The sequence below is a fragment of the Symphalangus syndactylus genome, chromosome 1, assembly GCF_028878055.3.
Source record: "Symphalangus syndactylus isolate Jambi chromosome 1, NHGRI_mSymSyn1-v2.1_pri, whole genome shotgun sequence".
NCBI classification, from domain to species: Eukaryota; Metazoa; Chordata; class Mammalia; order Primates; family Hylobatidae; genus Symphalangus; species Symphalangus syndactylus.
In genome coordinates, this window is record NC_072423.2 from 55,220,336 (window position 1) to 55,244,213 (window position 23,878).

General features: G+C 37.2%; 1 protein-coding gene across 1 annotated transcript in view; it reads right to left on the bottom strand.

Annotated features, from left to right (window-relative positions):
• DSG3 (desmoglein 3) overlaps positions 1–2,630 on the bottom strand; it is a 30,550-nt gene extending 27,920 nt beyond the window's left edge. The window contains exon 1 of the mRNA XM_055235388.2: positions 2,548–2,630. Within this exon, the coding sequence (XP_055091363.2) occupies positions 2,548–2,595 (48 nt within the window). The 5' untranslated portion in view covers positions 2,596–2,630. The remainder of the gene's footprint in view (positions 1–2,547) is intronic.
• Between the last annotated feature and the right edge of the window lie 21,248 nt (positions 2,631–23,878).

Below are 23,878 nucleotides of genomic sequence, written 5' to 3' on the forward strand. Positions count from 1 at the left end.
GCTCCCCACTTATAAAAGGTTTCCATGAGCCTTCACAAAATGCACTTTTCAATCTGACCCTCAGCTGCCTTTCCAATTCATGTCCAGATTCTCCAAAGCAAACTGTCATTCTAGTCAAACCGGTGTGTCCATTTCCCCCAGGCAAATCCTAACTGTGCCTGCCTTTCATTATACTCCTCTGACAACCCAAGAGATCTCCTTTTGGCCCGCCCATCTATACTTATTCCAAATCACCTCACATTTCACTGAATCCATAAAGACTTGATTGTCTCACTCCTGACTGACACTGCCTTCTATCAATAGCATTAATAGTAGACCAGTACTGTCCAACAGAAAGATAAAAACCACAAATGCGAGCCACATATAATTAAAAAATTTAGTCACATTTAAAATGTTTTTAAAAGGTGAAATGCATTTTAACAATATGTTTAACTTAATCTAATACATCCAAAATACTATCATTTCAACATGTAATCAACATAAAAAATTATTAATGACATATTTTACATTCTTTTGTTCATTCAAAGTCTTCTTCAAATTATGATGTATATTTTATATTAAATAGCACACCTCAACTCAGACCAACCACATTTCAAGTGGCTTAAAACCACATGTGGCTAGTGGCTACCATATTGGACAGAATAGGTATAGACCACTCAGTTGAACAATTATGTATGAAGTTATATTGTTGTTTAAACAGCATGTGTATGTAAACTTTTCCTGAGTGGAACCAAATATATGTCATTTCATAGTTTCCTTTATGACTAGAATTATAGGGACATTGTGTGGGGGTTTTATAGTTTAGAGAAGGCTCATTAAATCATTCATTTATTCATTCTTCAAACAATTGCATGTCCACTCTAAGATATAATAAGCATTGGGAATATAAAAATAAAAATTAGCCTCAATGTAAGGATGTCACAGTCACTCCAGAATCAGAGGGGTAATTGAGAGTGGCCTATATGTCAAAGCAGAAAAAAGGAGACCCCCCTTAGATTGTGGTGGCCCAATCCTATGTCCTCATGGCAATACTATCCCGACAGCCCATGCTGCATGGCCCCTAACTTCCTGAGCTTTGCCATTGGCTTGGACATAGGGGTTATCAGACTACCTGGAGTTCAGCCCAGACATTTCCCATCTGGAAAGGTGGGAAAGTCATACAACCATCACATTTCTCTTTAACAACATCCTCCTTTCAAATAAACTCATCAGGTATTGAGCACAGTTACATTGTCGTAATAGAAATAGAATCTTAGAGGCTGGGTGCAGTGGCTCACACCTGCAATCCCAGCATTGTGGGAGGCCGAGTTGGATGGATCCATTGAGGCTAGAGTTTGAGACTAGACTGGTCAACATGGAAAAACCCCATCTCTACTAAAAATACAAAAAAATTAGCTGGCTGTGGTGGTGCACGCCTGTAATCTCAGCTACTCAGGAGGCTGAGGCACGAGAATCACTTGAACCCCAGAGGTGGAGGTTGGAGATCGCACCACTGGATTCCAGCCTGGGTGACAGAGCCAGACCTTGTCACAAAAACAAAAACAAAAACAAAAACAAACAAAAAAAATCTTAGGGAGAGCTAAGAAAGTCCTTTCTTGAGATCTATCTCCCTGTGACTTCTTGAAGTCCATTTATCTCAATTTTTTAGATGAAAAAATGAGGTAAATTGACGCCTAGGCCAACCCAGCTTATCATGGAAACCATATGAATTCGCATTAGGAATTGTTTTGACATTCATTTTTAAGGTATATTTAGCTATTTTGATATCTCCCTATAACAGATAATATTGTGACTTTTTTTTTTTTTTTTTTTTGCTATAAGAATACAGTTAAGGAGTAAGTTAGTCTGTAACATCCAGGTTTTAAACAGTCTGTAACATTCCGTTTCTCTTTTAGATAATACTATGTACAACTTTCTCAATCAACAGAAGTATTACTCGTCTGGAAAAATGGCTTTAAAATGTTGTATGTCTTTCCCCCCACCCCCAAAGGCTGACATTTTCTTTTGGCACATAATAGCTAAACGTAAATACTTACTTAATAATCCTCCCAACTTCTCTAGAGTCAAACACTGCTTTGATTTTAACTCTGCGATTTTTTACTTTTAAAAGCATGTCAGGTATCAAGCCCAGGCGTGTAGAGTTCTTAGCTATATGCTAAGAGAGATGTAATCTTGGAAAATAGAAGTGGCTCCTGTGTTCTTGTTTGTGGGTTAGAAAAACTAGTAAAAGCATAACTTTAAAGAAAGTGAAAATGTTGTGGAAAATATAACCTGTGATTAAGATTACTTAATTCGTTAACTAAAAAAAAATTCTAAGTGGTTTTAAAAACTCATTTCTTTCTGGTTTACGTTTCTATGTAAAATACAACATAAACAGAAAACAACAAAAGAAGGAAATTGGTAATCTTCACAATTTCATTTTAAAGTGTTGATTTCCACTGCACTCCTTTTAGAATTTATAATAAAGATTGAGCAATCAAATATAATATTCTTTAACAAGGGAGGAAGCAGGGAAGTTTGTGATTATTAAGAAAATACAGGACTTACCATGAAGATGGCCAGAGCCCCTGTAGTTCTGGGGAAGAGCCCCATCATTGTCTCTGATTTCACTGGTGAACAAGTCCAAGTGAGCCGCTGCTTCTATCCTGCCAGCCGTCTGCAGATGATGTCTAAGAAAAGCCCTCTGCAGCGTCTCTGCTGCCTTCCGAAGGAGTCTACAGATGGTCTGTTATGCGGTCCCTCCCCACCCTAAACCAAGGGTAGGTCTCACCAGAAACGCTTGCATCACCTTTGCTCCCAGGTAAAAACTTAGCCACACCTCAATTCCTAAAGCAATGAAATCCTTTGTTGGAAGCTGAAAGAAAAGTTCACAGGCTAAAGACAAAGTTTAATAGGAAGGTACCAGATGAATAATAAATTAATCATGATGTGGAAGTGCAAAAGCTAGTCCGGACTACACTTGGTCAGTGTTGATGTCTTATGGCTGAATCGAGTTGACTATGGTTACAATGAAAACCGAAAAGCAAAGCAAAACATACGAAATCCCCCAAAATCTAACTTGTAAAAGAGCATTTATTTTCAGCCCGAGTATGTGTGGGTAGATCTAAAGTTAAGCAAAATGTAGATGTTAAGCAATGATATATTTTATTGAAAGGCACTAAAAATATGAAGAAGAAAAACATCCCATTAAGCAACTATGAATGTAGGCTTTGAATAAAAAAAATAGAAATAAAATTGAACAGTTATATGGTGCCTTGAATATTTGAAATATACAAATAATGCATTGCAAAATTACTCTGATGATAATCAAATGACATGTTTTATACTGTATTTCTTTTCATTTATAACTTTCAAAAAAGCCTAGATTGCCTAATAAGGTAGATTATCTTGGTGCTCTTTTCATTACTCAAGACATTTTCCCCAGTGTGGTGAACCTGGTTGCTGTTACATACTCGGAGGTGCTTAAATATTTCGACTCTAACCCAAGATAAAGCAGAGGGGAAAAATTACCAGCCCCATTTTAGCTACTTTGCTTATAACATTAGAATTTAAAGTACTTTTTACGTTTCAGAAATATTGAAAGAAAGGTTTGGTAGAAGAGCAATTTTATCTTTGCAAGTATTACACATTAGGTTTTAGAAACCACTTAATCACAGTTTTTTTTTGAATCGGGGTCTCGCTCTGTCTCTCAGACTAGAGAGCAGTGGCGCGATCTCGGCTCACTGCAACCGCTGCCTCCGGGTTCAAGCAATTCTCCTGAATTGAGGAGGCTGTCTCCTGCCTCAGTTTCCTGAGTAGTACAGAAAATGGAATATTAATTGGCCGGGCGCAGTGGCTCACACCTGTAATCCCAGCACTTTGGGAGGCCGAGGCGGGCGGATCACAAGGTCAGGAGATCGAGACTATCCTGGTTAACACGGTGAAACCCCGTCTCTACTAAAAATGTAAAAAATTAGCCGGGCGTGGTGGCGGGCGCCTGTAGTCCCAGCTACTCGGGAGGCTGAGGCAGGAGAATGGCATGAACCCGGGAGGCGGAATTTGCAGTGAGTCGAGATCCCGCCACTGCACTCCAGCCTGGGCGATAGAGTGAGACTCCGAATCAAAAAAAAAAAAAGAAAGAAAGAAAATGGAATATTATTCTTATTTATTTATTTATTTATTTATTTATTTGAGACGGCGTCTTGCTATGTTTCCCAGGCTGGAGTGCAATGGCGCGATCTCGGCTCACTGCAAGCTCCACCTTCCAGGTTCAAGTGATTCTTCTGCCTCAGCTTCCCGAGTAGCTGAGATTACGGGCGCCAGCCAACTCGCCCGGCTAATTTTTGTAGTTTTAGTAGAGACGGGGTTTCACTGTGTTAGTCAGGATGGTCTCGATCTCCTGACCTCGTGATCTTCCCGCCTCAGCTCCCAAAGTGCTGGGATTACAGGCGTGAGCCACCGAGCCCGGCCAATCACAGAGTATTTGAAGCAGAAAGGATTGTGTAGTCTAGGAGTTAGAAAAAACATCTTGTGAACAAAATTTTGTTTTTGTTTCTTTTTAAATTGTGGTAAAATATACATAACATAAAATCTATCATTTTAATTATTTTTAAGTGTACAAATCAGTGGCATTAAATATATTCACATTGTTGTGCAACCATGACCATTACCACCCTTCATTTCCAGAAAAGTCTTGTTTTTGAAATAAAGACTTTGTAAATAAAGTTTTATTGGAACACAGCTATGCCCATTTGTTCATGCATTGTGAATGGCTGCTTTTGTGTTGTAACAACAGAGTTGATATGGATAAAGTAAAAAATATTTTCTTGTTCTTTACAGAAAAAAAAGAAAAATTGCTCATCCCTGAGTGATACCATATATCTTAAATGGTATTTGTGACAAATCTGACGAGTGTTGATGCTAATAAATAATTAGGGAACCCTTAAAATCTGCTTCCACTAGGAAAGAAAATTTCGAAAGATCAGATTTGGTGTTCTTTGTAGAGTTCCCGCTAAATTCTATATATCATATTTTATGCACTTTTTGACTAAAATCAAAAAGTGAACTACTACTGAATCCTTTCCAACATGGGAAAACTGAGACACAGGACAAGGTCTTTTCTGAGTTAGGAGGTGATTTCTCTGTGACTAGACTAGTTAACAAATAAATGTGATAAAATCTGAGCTGAGTACTATTGAATTTGTTAGTGATTTATATAATGCGGAATTCAGTGACCAAAATGTTGGTTACCTTTCTGAATTTAGTGTTTGAGTTTGTTTAACAGTAGTGAGAGTTTGGGTTCATGTGGATGTATATGGGTGCTTTTTTCTTATAATATAATGTGAGGAAATATATAAGCATGGACAAACCCCATAATATACTGGAACTTATTTTCTGAATGAGGGGATTATAGATGTATTTTTATTTTTTCTTCATTGCATCTTTATATATTACATTTTCTGATTTTGTTTTTTTAATGAGGATACATTGTTTTTATAATTAAAAAAGAAAGTGATTTGAAAAATAATGTGAAGAAAGCTAGACTTTATGAATAATAGCATTCTAAACTTCGAGGCAGGTAAGAAGAGACAAACAATACACTTTTAGTTTTTTCTTTCCCATCATTTAATATATTGCAACTCTTCAGAGTGTTATTGTGATGAAGGCAAAGGAGATTTTTAAAAATGATAGCCAGTGAATTATATTTGTAAGCATACCTATTAAGTTGCATTGTGGACTAAATTCTAGATATGATTCACTTTGTCATGATTTGCATTTTCTAAAACTCCAGTTTGTTAACAATTTTAATTAATTAGTGCTTAAAAAGGTAATGATCATTCCACTGTTAGCTTACCTGAACACAGGTTAAGGATTTCACTGGTAATTCACTTCTGTATTTTGAAATACTATCTAGGGATTCTTGGTCAGGTAGTACATTAAGAGCAAATGCAGCCTTGATAGGAGTGTCATATGGCACATCGGTCTGATGCAGGCTGGTTCCATTTCTTGTCCCTGTACAGGATGATTGTAGAAAGCAATGACAAATCTCATCGTGCTGTCCATAGGCATTTGGGGATCTCTCATCTTTCCAAGTGCCCTTGACAGCACTCTGTTAAGCCAACACTTCCTCTCCTTTGGAAGATTGGGGACCTCAGTATAGTAATAAAGCATCCTTGTATTGGGGCTACATTTACACGGTGTTAGGAAGGTAATCTGCAGGTTAGTCCTGCTGGGATGTGCATTTGTGTAGAGCCTCTGGACTTAGCAGTTCTTTCTCTTTTTTTCTCATTTATGTTTGGAAAAGGAAGGAAGGAAGAATTTTCCCGTGTTTTCTAGTGAGTGGTTATGTTATTTATTCTCTAGATAATGTCTTTGGAAACTGAAGCCCAACCTGAAACTGGATCTTACTCAAGAGGTTGAAATAAAGATAAGAATTATAACACTATCATAATCACTAAAAGGGATCTTCACTGGGTGTGTAGATTGTGCTTCAATTAATGTGCCATGTTGAAAATGTATGAGTTGGAAAGTGGGTACAACACATCACAGGTTGAAAAAGCTAAAGAAACCATTTTTCTCTTTGGTGGAAATTGTGCCATGTTATATTGTCACATAAGGAGTGAAGCAATAAAAATGAGTATTTATTCCAATGGGCAGTACCTTCAGAGGTTTCCATAATGTTTCTAGAACTCATTATCTACAGAACTTTTATTGCCTAGTAAGTAGAGAATGTTAATTAACTTTGCTTTCACTGGCAAGCCTTCACTGGCTTTAGTTTGTTTTGACGGAAAACATGTAATATATCTTACATCTCAGATGTTACTACTTTTTGGTATTTAATTATTCTTGAATATCCAGAAATCCATGAATTGAGATCATAGTTCCACATATCATGCATTAACAAAATTATATACACATCTTGGGCCGGGCATGGTGGCTCATGCCTGTAATCCCAGCACTTTGGGAGTCTGAGGCAGGTGGATCACCTGAGGTCAGGAGTTTGACACCAGCCTGGCCAATGAGGTGAAACCCCATCTCTACTAAAAATACAAAAAAATTAGCTGGGCGTGGTGGCTCAAGCCTGTAATCCCAGGAGGGTAATCTTGGAAGGCTGAGGCAGGAGAATCTCTTGAACCCTGGAAGCAGAGGTTGCAGTGAGCCAACAAAGTGCCACTGCACTCCAGCCCGGGTGACAGAGCAAGACTGCTTCAAAAAACAAAATGAAACAAAACAAAAAAACCCAAAGTTATACATACATCTTGAAATGGCTTGCAAAAATAATGATCTATCACTTTTTGTTACTCAAAGCAATGGAAATCGTATACCTCTTCCCTTAGGATCATCATATGAAAATATCCAGAAATGTAACAAAATGCAATAATTGTGCATCTGTAGAGAACAGTCTGTACTTGAATCATCAGTAAAAGGAGCTGTTAACCCAATTTCCTTTTAGATGGTCTGTAACGTGGTTCACCATGCTTCTGTGATCCCTGGAATTATTTCTTTAAAAAGATTTGCAAAATTTTTATCATATGCTGATTTAAACCCAGACTTCAGAAGGGTAAATGTAGATGAACGTAACTTTCTAAAAGTTTTACTTATGCTGTGGCCCACAGTCAACCTCTTTTTGCTCTGAATTAGTCTGGTCAGGTAATTGCATATTTGTGGTAGTATATTTGTAAGGTCATAAAAAGTGTGACGAAGGAGTTTTCCAAATTAACCTAGTGCTCACTTTAACAAAATGTTTCTTTTAGGAAAATCTCTTCCTCAGTTCTTATTTGTCAGAGATACAACTGACAAGGTTTGATTTACTTGCAAAATGTATTTTGAATCCACTTTAGTTCTCTTCTCTGAGCTTCCTCATTAGCAAAATTTTTAACATCTCTCATGTAGCCTGGGCAGTGGGCTTATAACTGAGCTTTTGCTTTTTTCTCATCTCTTGTCCAGTTTTTCCCTCACTTAGGACACTGAGTGCTATTTCTAAAAAGATCATGGCTTCCATTGTGCTTGGAACAGAATAGAAACTGCCTGTCATGTAGTATAGGGAACTGCCTGACCCATTCCCCATTATCCTCTCCCGGCATATTGCACACTCCTTTTCTCTCACAGGCACATTTTTAATTCTTCCAAAGCCCTAAGCTCTTTCTGCCTCAAGTCTTCACTCAGAACCTCCCCACCATTAAGTGGTAGCTAATGAGACCTTCTCAGAGATGTCTTTATTCTCAACACTTGGGCACCCTCATCCTCATTTAAAAAAATCATTTATCCCAATGTGTTTCCTGTATAGTGCTTAGTATACATGGCATAATTTATTTCTTAGTTGGATTGCTTGTATTGCCTTTCTCTACCACATATAGTCCAAATGTTTCATAGATTGTCATCCATAAGACTATACCAATTTATGTTCCCACCGATAATGTAAGAGAATGCCTGTCCCTCCTCCTTGTCTGTCTCCCCATAAAGTTTGTTATTGGTAAATCTTTTCTGCTTCTTTTATGAGAAAAATAGCACTCATGAAAAAACATACTTTAGCTCTATTTAGAAATTTAAATGTTATTTAAATATTCTAATAATTTATTAGAACATAAGAAATTAAAATAAGGTAAAGTATGTCAATAGTATATCAATCTAAGACACCAGACTTAGAACTTAGAAAGTTCTGGATCTTGATTAGACCCAGGGAACCTGGCATCCCTCCTGGACCTAACATTGTCTTAACTCTTCCATCATCTCAGGTGATAGGATGATATGATATGAAAAGATGAGAACCAGCTATGCAAAGTCAGATATTAATTTACTACGCTCTTTGGTTCTGCTATGTCCCCTTCATTTGTATATTTTACATCTTCCTTTTGATGATAAAGAGCACAGTTCTCAGAAGTCCTCAAGTATTTTTAAGTAACATGGGAGAGTTGGCTTCTGTTTTTCTAGTAATCAAATTGTATTAGTCTTATTGTGGTAATTTCTGAGGAGGGAGATTTTCTTGTTTATGGGTGTTTTAATTTAGATCTCCACCCATGGGAAGAAATAATATGTAGACAACTCCACCAGCTTCTGAAACCACATGCCTGGAGCCCTGCCTGCTAATGGAAATGTATGAAGCAGCATCTGTGTTTCTTGCTATGCTGCAGATGCCAGTCTGTAGAAGAATGGAGTTTGAAAACAGCATGGAACATTAAGGAAAAATGACCTCCAAGGATTTCAGGAATGACTGCAGTTGAGAACTACTAGCTCTACCATGATGAGGAATGGAAATGCTTCTAAAAGAGGAGGCTGTCATTCTTTATTCTTCAGAGTCAGTACATTTTTCTACCAAAGACTCATGTATTACTGACTTTTTACCTAGTGAGGCATCATAGACTGATACTTTTATAATTAGTAAGTTCCAAGTTCGTTTGTCAAACCTGTAAAACTTGCACAACTTATTGTACTCTGTGTTTTAGTATTGGTGTTTTAAGAAGGAACTACAAAATCTTCTGAAAGATTAATTTAGAGCGAACAGACATTTCAAGGGTCTTATTTCCTTTTTTTCCTGCATTTTTCGGGTGACAGAATAATGCTTTCATCTCAAGTGGATCTGTAGTGCTCAGGAAAGCACCAAACTTTTAGTTTACACACACGAATATTTTCTCTGCAGTTTTGGACATGTTTAACTGGCCTTCCTTTGAATAAACACAATATTCTATTCACTGACATTAAGAAGATGATTAGAATCATTACTTACCTGAACTGTTAATAAATCTGTCTCATACATTAAAATGAGACTGCAGTCACGCCCTACTCTCCCCTTTGAGCTATGTATTCATCTCCCGAAACTGCTTGCTATTGCCACAGGCAGCTGTAAATTAACTTAATAATGCCGCACTGGACACAATAACCTGTAACCTATAGTAAGGGTGTCTAATCTTTTGGTTTCCCTGGGTCACATTGGAAGAAGTATTGTCTTGGGCTACATGTAAAATACACTAATACTAATAATAGCTGATGAACTAAAAAAAAAATCTCATAATGTTTTAAGAAAGTTTACGAATTTGTGTTGGGCTGCATTCAAAGCTGTCTTGGCCCACATGTGGCCCACGGGCCGCAAGTTGGACAAACTTATCCTATAGCTTAACAATGTATAGCCAATCATGAATCAATATTATTTCTTTAAACCAGTGAGAATTTCTGGCAAACAACTTTGTAGCAGCCCATTCCTGGTCCCCATTTTGTGCCTTTGCAAATCCACTTGTTGCTAACTGGAGTATATACTCAGGGCAACTTGAATCTATGCTCCTGGGTTGCAATCCTCTAGCTTAACTCAAATAAACTATCTACTTAAATTTAAAAAAATCTGTCTTATAGAAAAATGCATTATTAGCCTATAGTTTTTTTCTTTATTGTTTCATATTAACATTTAACATTATTTCAATTCCTTTATTGAAACTTAAGATTCCTATGGATTCATTCAGTCTGAATTCTAGTGTGTTTCTCAAAGCACAATCTTTGCAGCATAAATTGATGTTTTTGATCTGAGGCTGGCACAGCTGCAACATATCTGGCCTTTCTTCTGGAAGGTACACCTAAAAGAGATTAAAGGTAGAGAAAACTCCACCTCTGCTCTTCTTCATTAGCACAGCATGTCCATGAGTCAGCTTAGGCTTCCTTTTTGATGCATTAGACACTAGGCCAATTTTATGGATGTTTGTGCATGTTGCTCAACTTGTGCAACATGGTGGCTTAATGTCAATCTTTGATGTGAAGTCAGGATGGACAGATTCTCAGAATACCTCTTTATTTCTTTAGACTCTGAAGTGATGCAATTTCTGCTAAATTGGGTTGGTCAGCTTTCATTTGAAGGAAGTGCTTTGAGCTTATGAAATTTTATCTCCAGTTACTCAGTTTTGCTACACTGAAGCTCCTCAATATTCTTTATTTATTATTGTTTTTTGAGACAGGGTCTCACTCCTGTTGCCTAGGCTGGAGTGCAGTGGCATGATCATGGCTCACTGCAGCCTAGACTTTTCGGGCTCAGGTGATTCACCCACCTTAGCCTCCCAAGTAGCTGAAAGTACAAGTGCATGCCACCACACCTGGCTAATCTTTTGTATTTTTATTTATTTATTTATTTATTTTTAGTAAAGATGGCATTTTGGCATGTTGCCCAGGCTGGTCTTGAACTCCTGGGCTCAGGCTATCCACCTGTCTTGACCTCACAAAGTGCTGGGATTACAGGTGTGAGCTACTGCGCTAGGCTGCTCCTCAATATTCAATTGATCTATTAAGGTTTTCCTTTTTGGGGGCTACATTTTGATAATTTACATTTTGTAGGAAATTATTTATATCTCCCAGTGTTTTCAAATTTATTATTACACATGTGCACTTAGTACTTTTCTTAGAAATTTTAAAGTAAATTTTTATAGAATAAATATATAAATGAATCACTTTTCTTTATCCTAGTAATAAGGATCTAGAGAGTGAACTGAAAAAAAAATCTATTCACAGTTCAGTTAAAAATTGTAAAATTCTTGAAAGTTACTTTCCTAAGAATCCACAGAAGAATATTAATGAAGGACATAAAATAGGATCAAAGAAAATAGGAAGACATTATTAGATTTCTGGATGAAAAGAATTACTATTATGAAATATCAATTCCTAAAAAAATGTTTCATGCAATTCTCAGACTTGACCCATAGTATAAGTGGGGAATAGAGGTGGGAGAGAATACAAAAAATCTGGAAGTCTATATGAAAGAAAATATGTACCTAAAAGCTAATCAAAGAATAATTATGAAGAATAATGAAGGGTTTTGTCTTATCAGATATCAAACTTTACTATAAGGATACTATTATTCAAAAACCAACTGTTAGATATAATTATTGTTTCTGAACTCACATTTGTATGTGGGAGGCTTCAGCGACAGGAAAACTGACCTTGCTCCCCATCCCTCCTTCGCTCCTGTTTTTGGATGCAGGAAGAAATCCAGTGGAAATTGAAATTCCACTGAGAACTCTGGAATACGTATTCTAACACCGCATTTATTCATCTATGTCAAATTAAATACAGATTTAAAACATTAAAATTAAAAATAATGTTGTCATTGATATGCTTAATATATTTCCTTTCAAAGTATTAACTATCAAGATAAAAGAAAATTTACTATTTGATGTTTAAAACTATCTCGAAAAAGATGAACTTTACTATTTGATGTTTAAAACTATTTAGAAAAAGTGTTATATATATATATATACATACGTAATTATTATTTTAGGGCTTTGTCTAGTAACAAAAATAGCATAAAAATACTGAGCTATTGGATTTCTCTGAGTCACGTGTTTTGCGCTAAATAAGAACAATGCGGTCTGAAAACACATGCATCAGCTCTGCTCGTGCTGCTGAAGGTATCGACAGAGTGATCAACTGTGTTCATTTATTTTTCATATGACTGGTAGAGATGTGCCCTTGAATTAAAAGAGACAGGGGCAAAAATAGGGGAAGAGCCTTATTTTTACTAGCAGTTTGAAATGAAATCCCCAAACAGCATCATTCACTACTTTGGAAATAACATTCTTATTGCTGAAGATAGAGGGAGAGAATTGCTGTCCTGGCAATGGGTGTCAATAAAAAAGTGACATTACTAGGGGCACTGTGATTCACTAGCAATTTCTAGGAGCACAGACAGTTTTAAAAAGTGATCCCGGCTGTACCACTGGAAACCCTGGCCCATAGCAGGTGGGTAGCTCCCAGCAGGTGAGCGTGGAGGCTAGTTGTCCTCACCAGCAAGCCTAAGCCACTGATCTGGGAGAGTCTTGTCAGCTGTGAGCCAGCATCTCTCTCCAATGGGTCTAATTCAAAAGGCCAACCGGGACAGGAAGTGGGGTCGCTAGGCAGCGACTTCAGGTGTGTGGCTGGATCATAAATCAAAGCAATCCCGAATTCACGCAAGCAATGCAGGAAAAAGCATGCAGCCCAAAAGAGTAGGTCTCCTTTGGAAGGACTAGACTGCAAGCTCTCAGAGGGCGGGGGTTAGGGCGTCGGTCATTTGCCACTTCTCACCTGGTCCACTACTTGGCTCTCAACAGCTGCTTGTTGAGTAAATAAGTGGAAGGATGAATCACTGGATGTGGGAGTAGAGATGAAGGGAACTGAATTGTGATCCTTAGCTGGGCTCCAGATAGAGCTAGTCAAATAAAAGCTAGAAGCCAGGGGCCCCCATAATCCCCTTGAGGCTATAGTCTAAAGATCATTGAACACCCAAACACACTTTTATTTCAAGTGAGCAAGAGAGATGATGTTTACTGAATACGCTTTACATACTTAATTGTGGTGCTAAGTATTTTTAAAAATATTATTTATTTAATTATTTAATTTCCCAAATACCCTGTAAGGAATAGATTATTAACTCATTTTACAGACAAGGAAACAAACATTCAGAAATGGTGAACCCAGTAATTTATTAAAAAATCACCATACTGGTAAGTGGTGTAGGTAAATATTTGAATCAGATCTGTCTGACTTCAAAGTTTATATTTTCCCCACGACGCCATGACTCTGAAAGGAAGGACATAACTACATAAGAGAACATTTCATAATTTGGCAGAGAGTGGCAGAGGTTTTTAGTTTTAGTTTTTAGTCTTCATGTCTCCTTATTTGCAGACTGAAAACAAAGTAGTCTTATCTTCTATGACTGGCTTTTAAAAATTATGGTATTTATTGGAATTTCACATAACTACAGATTTGTATGTTTATCAAAAAGGGGTGTGGGTTTATAAAAGTTAAAAAATACTGTACTTGTGTATTTTGTGTTCATTCTCTTCTTAAACTATTTCAATCATTATTTTTGAAGTTGTATTAAAAAAATCAAGGAATTATATCTTAATATTTAGCCATGAGTTACTTTTTTTTTTCAAAAAAAGTTAAAGACAAATTTTTAAGAGAAGTTTTTAGATTCACAGTGAAAATGAGAGGAAGGCACAGAAGATTTCCCCTATACTCCCTACCCCCCACACATATATAGCCTCCCTGATGATCGACATCCCCCACCAGATTGGTATATTTGTTACAGTAATGAATCCACACAGACACATCACAATCACCGTAGTCCATTGTTTCCATTAGGGAACACTTGGTATTACACATTTGGTGGATTTGGACAAATGCGTAATGACACATATACACCATTATAGTATCATACAGAGTATTTTCACTGCCATAAAAATGCTCTGTGCTCTGCCAGTTTATTCCTCTCCCTCCGTAACCCCTAGCAGCCACTGATCTTTACTGTCTCCATAGTTTTGTCTTTTCCATAACGCCACATAGTTAGAATCATACAGAATGTAGCCTTTTCAGATTGGCTTCTTTCACTTAGTAATATGCGTTTATAGTGCTTAGATGTCTTTTTACGGCTTGACAGTGCACTTCCTTTTAGTGATAAATAATATTCCATTGTCTGTCTGTACCAGTTAACTTATCATTCACCTACTGAAGAATATTTTGATTGCTTCTCAGTTGTTTTGCAATTATGAATTAAGCTGCCATAAACATCTATGTGCTGGTTTTCATGTGGACATGAGTTTTCAACTTCTTTGAGTAGATACTAAGCAGTATGATTGTTGGATCATATGGTAAGAGTATGTTTAGTTTTTTAAGAAACTGCCAATTGTCTTCCAAAGAAATTGTACCATTTTACATTCGCATCAGAAATGAGTAAGAGTTTCTGTTGTTCCACATCTTTGACAGCACTTGGTGTTGTCAGCATTTTGACTATTTTAATTGATATGTAGTATTATCTCACTGTTGTTTTAATTTGCATCTCCCTGATGACATATCATCTGAAGCGTACCTATTTGCTATTTATGTATCTTCTTTGGTGAGCTATCTATTAAGGTCTTTGGCTGTTTTTTAAATCAAGTTGTTTGTTTTCTTATTGCTAAATTTTAAGAGTTCTTTCTATATTTTAGATAACAGTCTTTTATCAAGATTTGTCTTTTACAAATATTTTCTTCCAGTCTGTGGTTTGTCTCCTCATTCTCTTGACATTGTCTTCACAGAGCAGACATTTTTAATTTTAATGAAATCTAGCTTACCAATTATTTCCTTTATGGATCATGCCTTTTGTGATCTAAAACATCATTGCCATATTCAAGGTCATCTAGGTTTTCTCCTATGCTATCTTCTAGAAGTTTCATAGTTTTGCATTTTACATTTTAGATCTATGACCCATTTTAGTTAATTTTGTGAAAGGTATAACATTTGGGTCTAGCAATAGCAAAGACTTGCAACCAATCCAAATGTCCATCAATGATAGACTGGATTAAGAAAACGTGGCACATATACACCATGGAATACAATGCAGCCATAAAAAAGGATGAGTTTATGTCCTTTGTAGGGACATGCATGAAGTTAGAAACCATCATTCTGAGCAAACTATCGCAAGGACAGAAAACCAAACACCGCATGTTCTCACTCATAGGTGGGAATTGAATAATGAGAACACTTGGAGACAGGGTGGGGAACATCACACACCGGGGCCTGTTGTGAGGTGGGGAGAAGGGGGAGGGATAGCATTAGGAGATATACCTAATGTAAATGACGAGTTAACGGGTGCAGCACACCAACATGGCACATGTATACATATGTAACAAACCTGCAGTTGTGCACATGTATCCTAGAACTTAAAGTATATATAAAAAAAAAAGATTTGTGTCTAGATTCACCTCTCTGCATGTGGATGTCCAGTTCCAGCACTAGTTGATGAAAAGACTATCATTTCCCCATTGCATTGTTGTTGCTCTTTTGTCAAAGATCAGTTGACTATATTTACGTGGGTCTATTTCTGGGCTCTCTATTCTGTTCCACTGATTTAATTGGCTAGTCTTTAGCCAATATCACACTGTCTTGATTACTGAAGGTTCATAGCAAGTCCTGAAGTCAGGTAGTGCCAGTCCTCCAACTTTTTGCTTCTCTAATATTGTACTGGCTATTCTAGATCTTTTGCCTTTCTGCATAAACTTTATTTTGTTTGTTTGTATTTTTTTTTTTTTTGGAGATGTAGTCTCACTCTGTTGCCCAGGCTGGAGTGCAATGGCACAATCTCGGCTCACTGTAACCTCTGCCTCCTGGGTTCTAGCGATTCTCCTGCCTTAGCCTGCCAAGTAGTTGGAATTAGAGGCATGCACCACCACACCTAGCTAATTTTTTTTTTTTTTTTGAGTAGAGATGGAGTTTTGCCATGTTGGTCAGGCTGGTCTTGAACTCCTGGCCTCAAGTGATCTGCCCACCTCAGCCTCCCAAAGTGCTGGGATTACATGTGTGAGCCACCCTGCCCAGGCCTTTCTACATAAACTTTCAAACCAGCTTGCTGATATCAACAAAATAACTTTCTGGGATTTTGATTGGGACTGCATTAAGTCTATAGGACATGTTGGGAAGAACTGGCATCTTGACAATATTGAGCCTTCCTATCCAGGGACTTGGAATAGCTGTCCATTTTATTTAGTTCTTGTTTGATTTCTTTCAAAGTTTTGTAGTATTCCTCATATATATCTTAAACATATTTTGTTAAATTTATACTTAAGTTCTGAATTTTGGAGGATGATGATATAAATGATATTGTGTTTTAAACCCCAAATTATACTTGTTCATTGCTAGTATATGGGAAAGCAATTGAGTTTTTTATTTTAACTTGTATCCTGCAACCTTCCTGTAATTGCTTATTAGTTCCAGAAATTTTTTGGTTGATTCTTTCAGATTCTTTACATAGACAAAACAGTTTTATTTTTTTCTTCTCAATCTATATTCCTTTTATGTCATTGTCTTGTCTTATTGCATTAACTAGTGCAATATGATATTAAAAAGGAGTGGCAAGAGGAAACATTCTTGCCTTTTTTTCTGATCTTACTGAGAAAATCTTAGAGTTTCTTATTAAGTACGATGTTAGCTGTAGGTTTTTTGTAGACATTCTTTATCAAGTTGAGACAGTTTCCCTCTATTTTTAGTTTGCTGAGATTTTTTTTAAAATCATGAATGTGTGTTGGATTCTTTTTTTTAGCCTGTTGATGTGATGGATTACATTAATTGACTTCTAAAGGTTGAACCAGTTTTGCATACTGGGATAAATCCCATTTGGTTTTGGTGTATATTTTTAAAAAATATGTTGATGGATTTTATTTGCTAATTTTTTTTGAGGATTTTTGTATCTATGTTCATGAGAGAGATACTGGTCCGTAGTTTTTTTTTTTTTTTTGGTGATATTTTTGTCCAGTTTTGGTATAGGATAATGCTGGCCTCATAGAATGAGTTAGGAAGTATTCCTTCAGCTTCTCTCTTCTGATAGAGACTTTAGAGAATTGGTATAATTTATTCCTTAAATATTGATAGAATTCATCAGTGAACCCATCTGGGCCTGTTGCTTTCTGTTTGGAAAGGTTATCAATTATTTATTCAATTTCTTTAACAGATATAGGCCTACTCAGACAGTCTATTTCTTCTTGTGTTAGTTTTGGCAGATTGTGCCTTTCAAAGAATAGGTTTGTTTCATCTAGACTATCTAATTTGTGGGCATAGAGTCATTCATATTATTTCTTTTTTTTTTTTTTGAGACAGAGTCTCGCTGTCACCCAGGCTGGAGTGCAGTGGCGCGATCTCGGCTCACTGCAAGCTCTGCCTCCTGGGTTCACGCCATTCTCCTGCCTCAGCCTCTCCGAGTAGCTGGGACTACAGGTGCCCGCCACCACGCCTGGCTAATTTTTTTGTATTTTTAGTAGAGACGGGGTTTCACCGTGGTCTCGATCTCCTGACCTCGTGATCCACCCCCCTCGGCCTCCCAAAGTGCTGGGATTACAAGCGTGAGCCACCGTGCCCGGCCCCATATTATTTCTTGACTATACATTTAATGTCCATGGGATCTGTAGGATGTCCCTTTTTCATTTCTGATATTAGTAATTTGTATCATCTCTCTTTTTTTCTTACTCAGCCTAGCTAGAATTTTATTGATTTTTTAATCTTTTCAAAGCACCACCTTTTGGTTTCATTGATTTTTCTCTGTTGTTTTCCTTGGTTTCAGTTTCATTGATTTCTGCTCTAAGTTTTGTTATTTCTTTCCTTCTCTTTACTTTGAATTTAATTTGCTTTGTTTTTGTAGTTTCCAATGGTGGAAACTTAAATGATTGATTTTAGATTTTTATTTTTTCTAGTGTATACATTTAATGCTATACATTTTCCTCTAACCACTGCTTTCTCTGCATCCCACAAATTTGATAAGTTGTGTTTTCATTTTTGTGTAGTTTAAAACATTTCAAAATTATCTTGAGATTTCTTCTTTGACCCATGTATTATTTAGAAGTGTCTTCATAATTTAAAAAAACCCCTTTTTAGTATTACAAAAGTAGTAAATATGCATTGCAGAAAGTTAGAACACCCAGTCCAAAAAGAAATTAAAGTCACCAAATTCTGACCACCAGAGAGTATTTTTATAAAAACTTTAAAGTACGTGTCCTGTTTGTAAAATGGGGTAAATTGCATCTTCTTTGCAAGAAGTGTTTGGGAGAATTAAATAATTAAACAAGTGATATTAAAAAACATACTTAGCATAACATTTAAGTACATACAGGGTGCTTAATAAATATTAGTTCCCTTTCCTGATTGAAATTCTTCCAGTTACTTTTCTATTCACATTTATTTGTCTTTTTATACCAAGATAAGATTCTACCGTAAATGCTGTTTTGTTACTTGCTTTTTGCGTGAATGAGCTCTACCTTTTAGAGCTCACTAAATATTCATCTTCTTAATGTCACTAAATATTCATCTTCTCTAATACTCAGTCCATATTCAAATTTCCTCAGATAAACAAAACATGATTTTTATAGTTCATTTGTCTAAATCAGGATCTGACTCAGAAACACAACTTTTTTCCGCAAATTTCTTTTACTTTAGCAGTGTCCTTTTATTTAATTATTATTTTTAATATCAACTTGTTGAAAAAAACTGAAGCAGTTATCCAACAAAATGTTCCACTTTTGTATTGGTCTTGAGATGTTGTTTAACTTGTTCCTCTATCCTTGGATTTCTAATCCCTTGTGTTTTACTCTTAAATTTAAAGGTTCGTCAAATTCTAATTAAATATTTTTGTCCAGAATGCATCCTAAACACTTCATATTGCATGTTATCAGAAGGCATCATAATATACGATTAACCCACTTGCTCCTTTTTTTTTTTTTGAAATAAGGTTGGATGGGGTCTTGCTATGTTGCCCAGGCTAATCTCAAACTCCTTGGCTCAAGCTTTCCTCCTGCCTTGGCCTCTTAAAGTGCTGGGATTTCAGGCATGAGCTACTATACCTGGCCTTTTTTTTTTTTTTTTTTTGTCTGAATGCTGCTAATTAATTCAGGTTAAAATGGGAGTGAAGACCCCAAGGGAGATTCTAGTGCTCTGAAGTGATGGTCTATTTAACATGTGAAACAAGTTCCGAAATATTTCAACAGTTGCAAAAATAGACCAGATATTAAAGATATTAAACTAGCTCATTGGTAATAGCCTTCAAGGTCCAAAGACAAAGTAGCTTATCTGTGCAGCTGCCTTCAGTGGTACCCAATAGGTCCAGACTGTTACAGGTCTAGACGGGCTGAGAAATAAAGAACTGAAAGCCAGACCAGCCCAATTTCCTCTTTTCATCTAAACTTACTCTCCACAAATAATGAGAGTAAGTTTAAGTAAGGGAAATTTAAGTAAGGGAAACATACGTTCAGGTTTGCATTTCAGATGTGCCTTTTCGGTGCCAGCACCAAACAGGCACTAAAAATACATATCTGAAATGCAAACCTGAACATGTATTTCACTTACCTAAGTTTTTTCAATGTCTTCCCAAATACCGTAAGATAAACTTCCAGCTATTTTGAGTGATGCGTGGTTTTCCAGTGCTTGGTCAATGACATTTTCAGTCTAATTTCCTGTCCTTCCCTGGCGTGACTTTATGTTCTTTATGTGTGTGACATACCAGACTGCTGGTGGTTGTCCCCCCACCACCTCTGGAACAGGACTCCCCCACCCCTTTCCTAGCTGCTTCCCTAGCACTAAGCTCAGGATCCGTCTTCTCCAGGTACCCAGCTCTGAGCTCACATACTAGCCTGTGCTCTGTGTCTGCATGCCCACAGCACCTGGGTAGAGTTTTCTTAAAGGTTATACTGAAATGTTTGCTTAAAAGTTGATCTCTCTTGTTAGCCTATGATTCCCCCAAGGATGGGATTCTCTTTGTACCCCCAGTGCCTAATCTGTTCATAGCAGATACTGCATAAATATTTGTTGAGTTGAAGTGAACTCAGTGGATTAAAAGCCTGAGCAAAATATGAGCTAGAAATCAATCCTCTGAGGGTTACATGGAAGAATAGAGCTGGGGGGTCCTGGGAGGAAATCTAAGATCAGGGTCAGTGACAACAATTCAGACAGTAGGATATGGGCAAGTTTCAGTGTCTGAAACTTAAGGAATCAGAAGAGGCAGCTATTTAGTGCACCCAACTCCAAACCAGGAAATGACTGTATTCTAGAAGGCGGACTCTCCCTCTGCTCTGCCTTGGGCTGGGTGGGAGGGGCTGGCTTCTAATCACCTTTCAGGGTGTGCCCTTCTTCCTGTCTTTCTGGACCCAGCCTACTCTTTCCGGGCTTTCTACTGTCTCTTGTTCCCTCATTCTTCCTTCCTGCTGTTTCATTTTTTTTCCCTCTCTGCCTATCTATTCTTCTCTTTCTGTGTTTTTTCTATTACTTTCCTCCTTTGTCAGTTCACTCTTCCTCATTACCTCTGGGCAGAATGAGGATCTGAAGCTTATATCAATCTTTTTATCAGAGGAAAATTTTGTGTTTTGTATTTTCACTTAAAAATGTAAATGTCCCCAAATAACTTTTTCTCACTCTTAAAAAAATCAACTAATTAAATTGCTTGATGTTCATTTAGATTTAATTCAAATCTGCTGTGCACGAGCTTGAAGAAAAGCAAACACCTGTGTGTTGGGGGGAAATGTGACCCCCACCTTTACTGGGGTCAGGTTCAGGCATCCATCCTCCTGATCCATCTATCATCCCCCTGATCCATCTATCATCCCCTGATCCATCTATCATCCCCCTGATCCATCTATCATCCCCCTGATCCATCTATCATCCCCCTGATCCATCTATCATCTATCATCATCCATCGATCAGGGGGATGGATGTCCTGACAAAGATGTGAGCATCCCCTTCTCTTTCAGCCCATCAAGAAGGGCAGCACAGAGAAAGAGGTGAGGTTAACACAAAATCCCAAAGAATTCTGGAGTTCCTTTTAGAAAAGTTGTCCCTCAGGGAACAATTCTTCATTGCTCTCCAAGGGGCTTTGTCCAGTTTTCTCAATTGACTATAAAATATTCTGGGGATTGCATACCTGTGGCTTTACTCACAAAGAGGATCCTTTAGGACTGATTTCTTCTTGAAAAAAATGCCTGCAATCCTCAGGTCCTTCTCATTTAGGAAAGATATTTTATCCAACAGGGATTATCTTGCTAAATAGGAATAGGTGACAACTGGGCAATTTAACACCCAGAGATTACGTTGCCCAAGAAACTCACTTTTTGAAGGTGATGACCATGAAGCCCAGAGGGGTAAGGGACTGGTCTACCCTTGCACGGCCTGCCAGTGTTGAGGACAAAGTGCTAGAAGATAAGGGGCACATGTATCAACATCTACAAGATGTGGTCTAGTTTTATATTTCAAAAGTTGAAAATCAAAGCAAAGACAGTCAAAAGTGGGGTTTTCTAGGCTTCATTTAAATGAATGAAGAAATATGATGCACCTACAACCACAGACTTCTTTCTATGTAGATAAACTGCCTCTCCTTAGTAACGATTACAATGGGCCTAGAGTAGGTGAGGACCATTGAGTACTCATTTTTACAAATTCCTGTCTTGCAATCTAAGGATTTAATGACTTTCTTATTTTCCCAGTGCTTTTCTGGAAGAGGTGTTCTGTAGAAAGGACCTACCCAGTGCTTACCTTCCTGTGATGTGTATAATATCGAGGGTACTGATGGTATCTCTCAAATGCACAGCATTTTTTCTGCTCCAGGGGATACTGCCTTGTGTCTATTGCTCTAGTTTCCCTCTTCCTAGCGCTAAAAAACCCTTCCCATATCTCTCGCAACTTACTCATAGAATTCAAGCATTTGAGAGCCTGAGGAAACTTAGCATGAACTAGTCTAGTGGCTTTCAAATTTCTTTTAACCACAACTCATGGTCAAAAACATAGTTATGCCACCAACCAGTACACACACATACACACAGACACATGTACAGAAACGAAACAAAATTTTTAAGGCAATACTTACTCTTACGTTGTGTGATGTATTCTGATTTTTTAAATATTTTATTTAATTTCATTAAAAATGTCTAGATAGGCATACTAAATTGACTTTATGACCCATCATTGGAGGTGTGACTAACAGTTTGAAAAACATGATCTGGTCAAATTCTTTAATTTTATAAATAAGAAAAGAAATGAGAACAGATTTTATGTGTCTTATCCAAGAATTGGACCCAAGTATGAATAGAATTCTCAATCCAGTCATGCAAACTGCAAGCCTTGGTTGCAAGAAGCTGAAGCATCTAATATTTTACCCCTGAAAGGTTAATAACATATCTCTTTATAATTTCTTTTTTTAAAAGATAGATTTTTTTCCTGTAATCTATAGCTAATAGAAGAGATGATTTTGGTAAAAGTGTTAAGAAGTGACTGAAGAAGGATAACTCAACAAATATTCATTTTACAGGCATGTATTAGTGCCTAACACGTACTGAGCAGAGTCTGACCTAGAGACGTAAAGATAAATGAGATAATGGTATAATTTTGGATCAGGGTGTGCCAACAGGCATAGAAAAAAAGGAACTAATTCGACTCATGCTGTGAAGGATTATACATGACTGATTGGTTATGCAAAATTGACAAATATTTAATGAATGCCCATTATGGTGATTGTATTTTCTAAAACTCAATTTGATGTAACAAGAATGTATAATAAGAGGACAATAGGTAGATGATTTTAAGTTAAGCCTGACAGGGGTGGTGATAATAATTATGAACCTGCCCTGAAAATTCAGGAGGTATGGTTGCTATTAATCACGCACCCAACCCTTAGAGTCACCAATTGTTTCAAATTTCAGGACTCATGAGAAAGCATTTCCTTATTTCGACCAGATTTTCTTGTTGGCAAATTGATGGATGTTTTCTCTTTCAAGCAGTCACTGCTCATCTGTCTGCCTGTCATGGAGCTTAGTGGTTTCAACTTCAGATTTCATTTCTCAGCCTTTTTTCTTGTTAAGCTACATGCTTTTCTGTCTTAGCTGAGGATGCTTGACAAGTACTTTGCCAAAACATGCAGTGAAGTGAACACACCCTCATCTTCAGAGAAAGAACACTCCTTTTTATTCCATGGAAACCATAATTCCTAAGCCAGTGAGATTATCTGTGGTCTTTTCTCTTTATCCCCTCCTTTCGCCCTTTAGGGGAGAGAAGAGTGTGGAGGGAGGAATCGGGGAAGCCCAGTGCCCTACTGATGCTCTGGACTTTGTTTTTGGAGGTAGCCTGTGATGCAGGGCAGAAAAGAGCTGATGCCTTGGAGAGAGACTGGGAGAGGCTGGAGTTAATAGAGGGTAGGTGTACGGTTCTGTCTTATTCTGTTAGCGAATTGCTCACTTTTTCAGATTCTCTGGCTTGCTTTCTCCTTGTAGAGAGCCTCTGAGCCTTTTTAGCCTCCTCTCGGAAAATCTGAAAATTGAGGAAGGAAGATACTAACTTCCTAAATTAAAATAGATCAGTTACCTAGTTGATACCAAGTTACTTACGTGATAAATAATTTTTCTTTACTTTTTGTTTCTTTAGATAATTGGTTGTTTTTTTACTGATA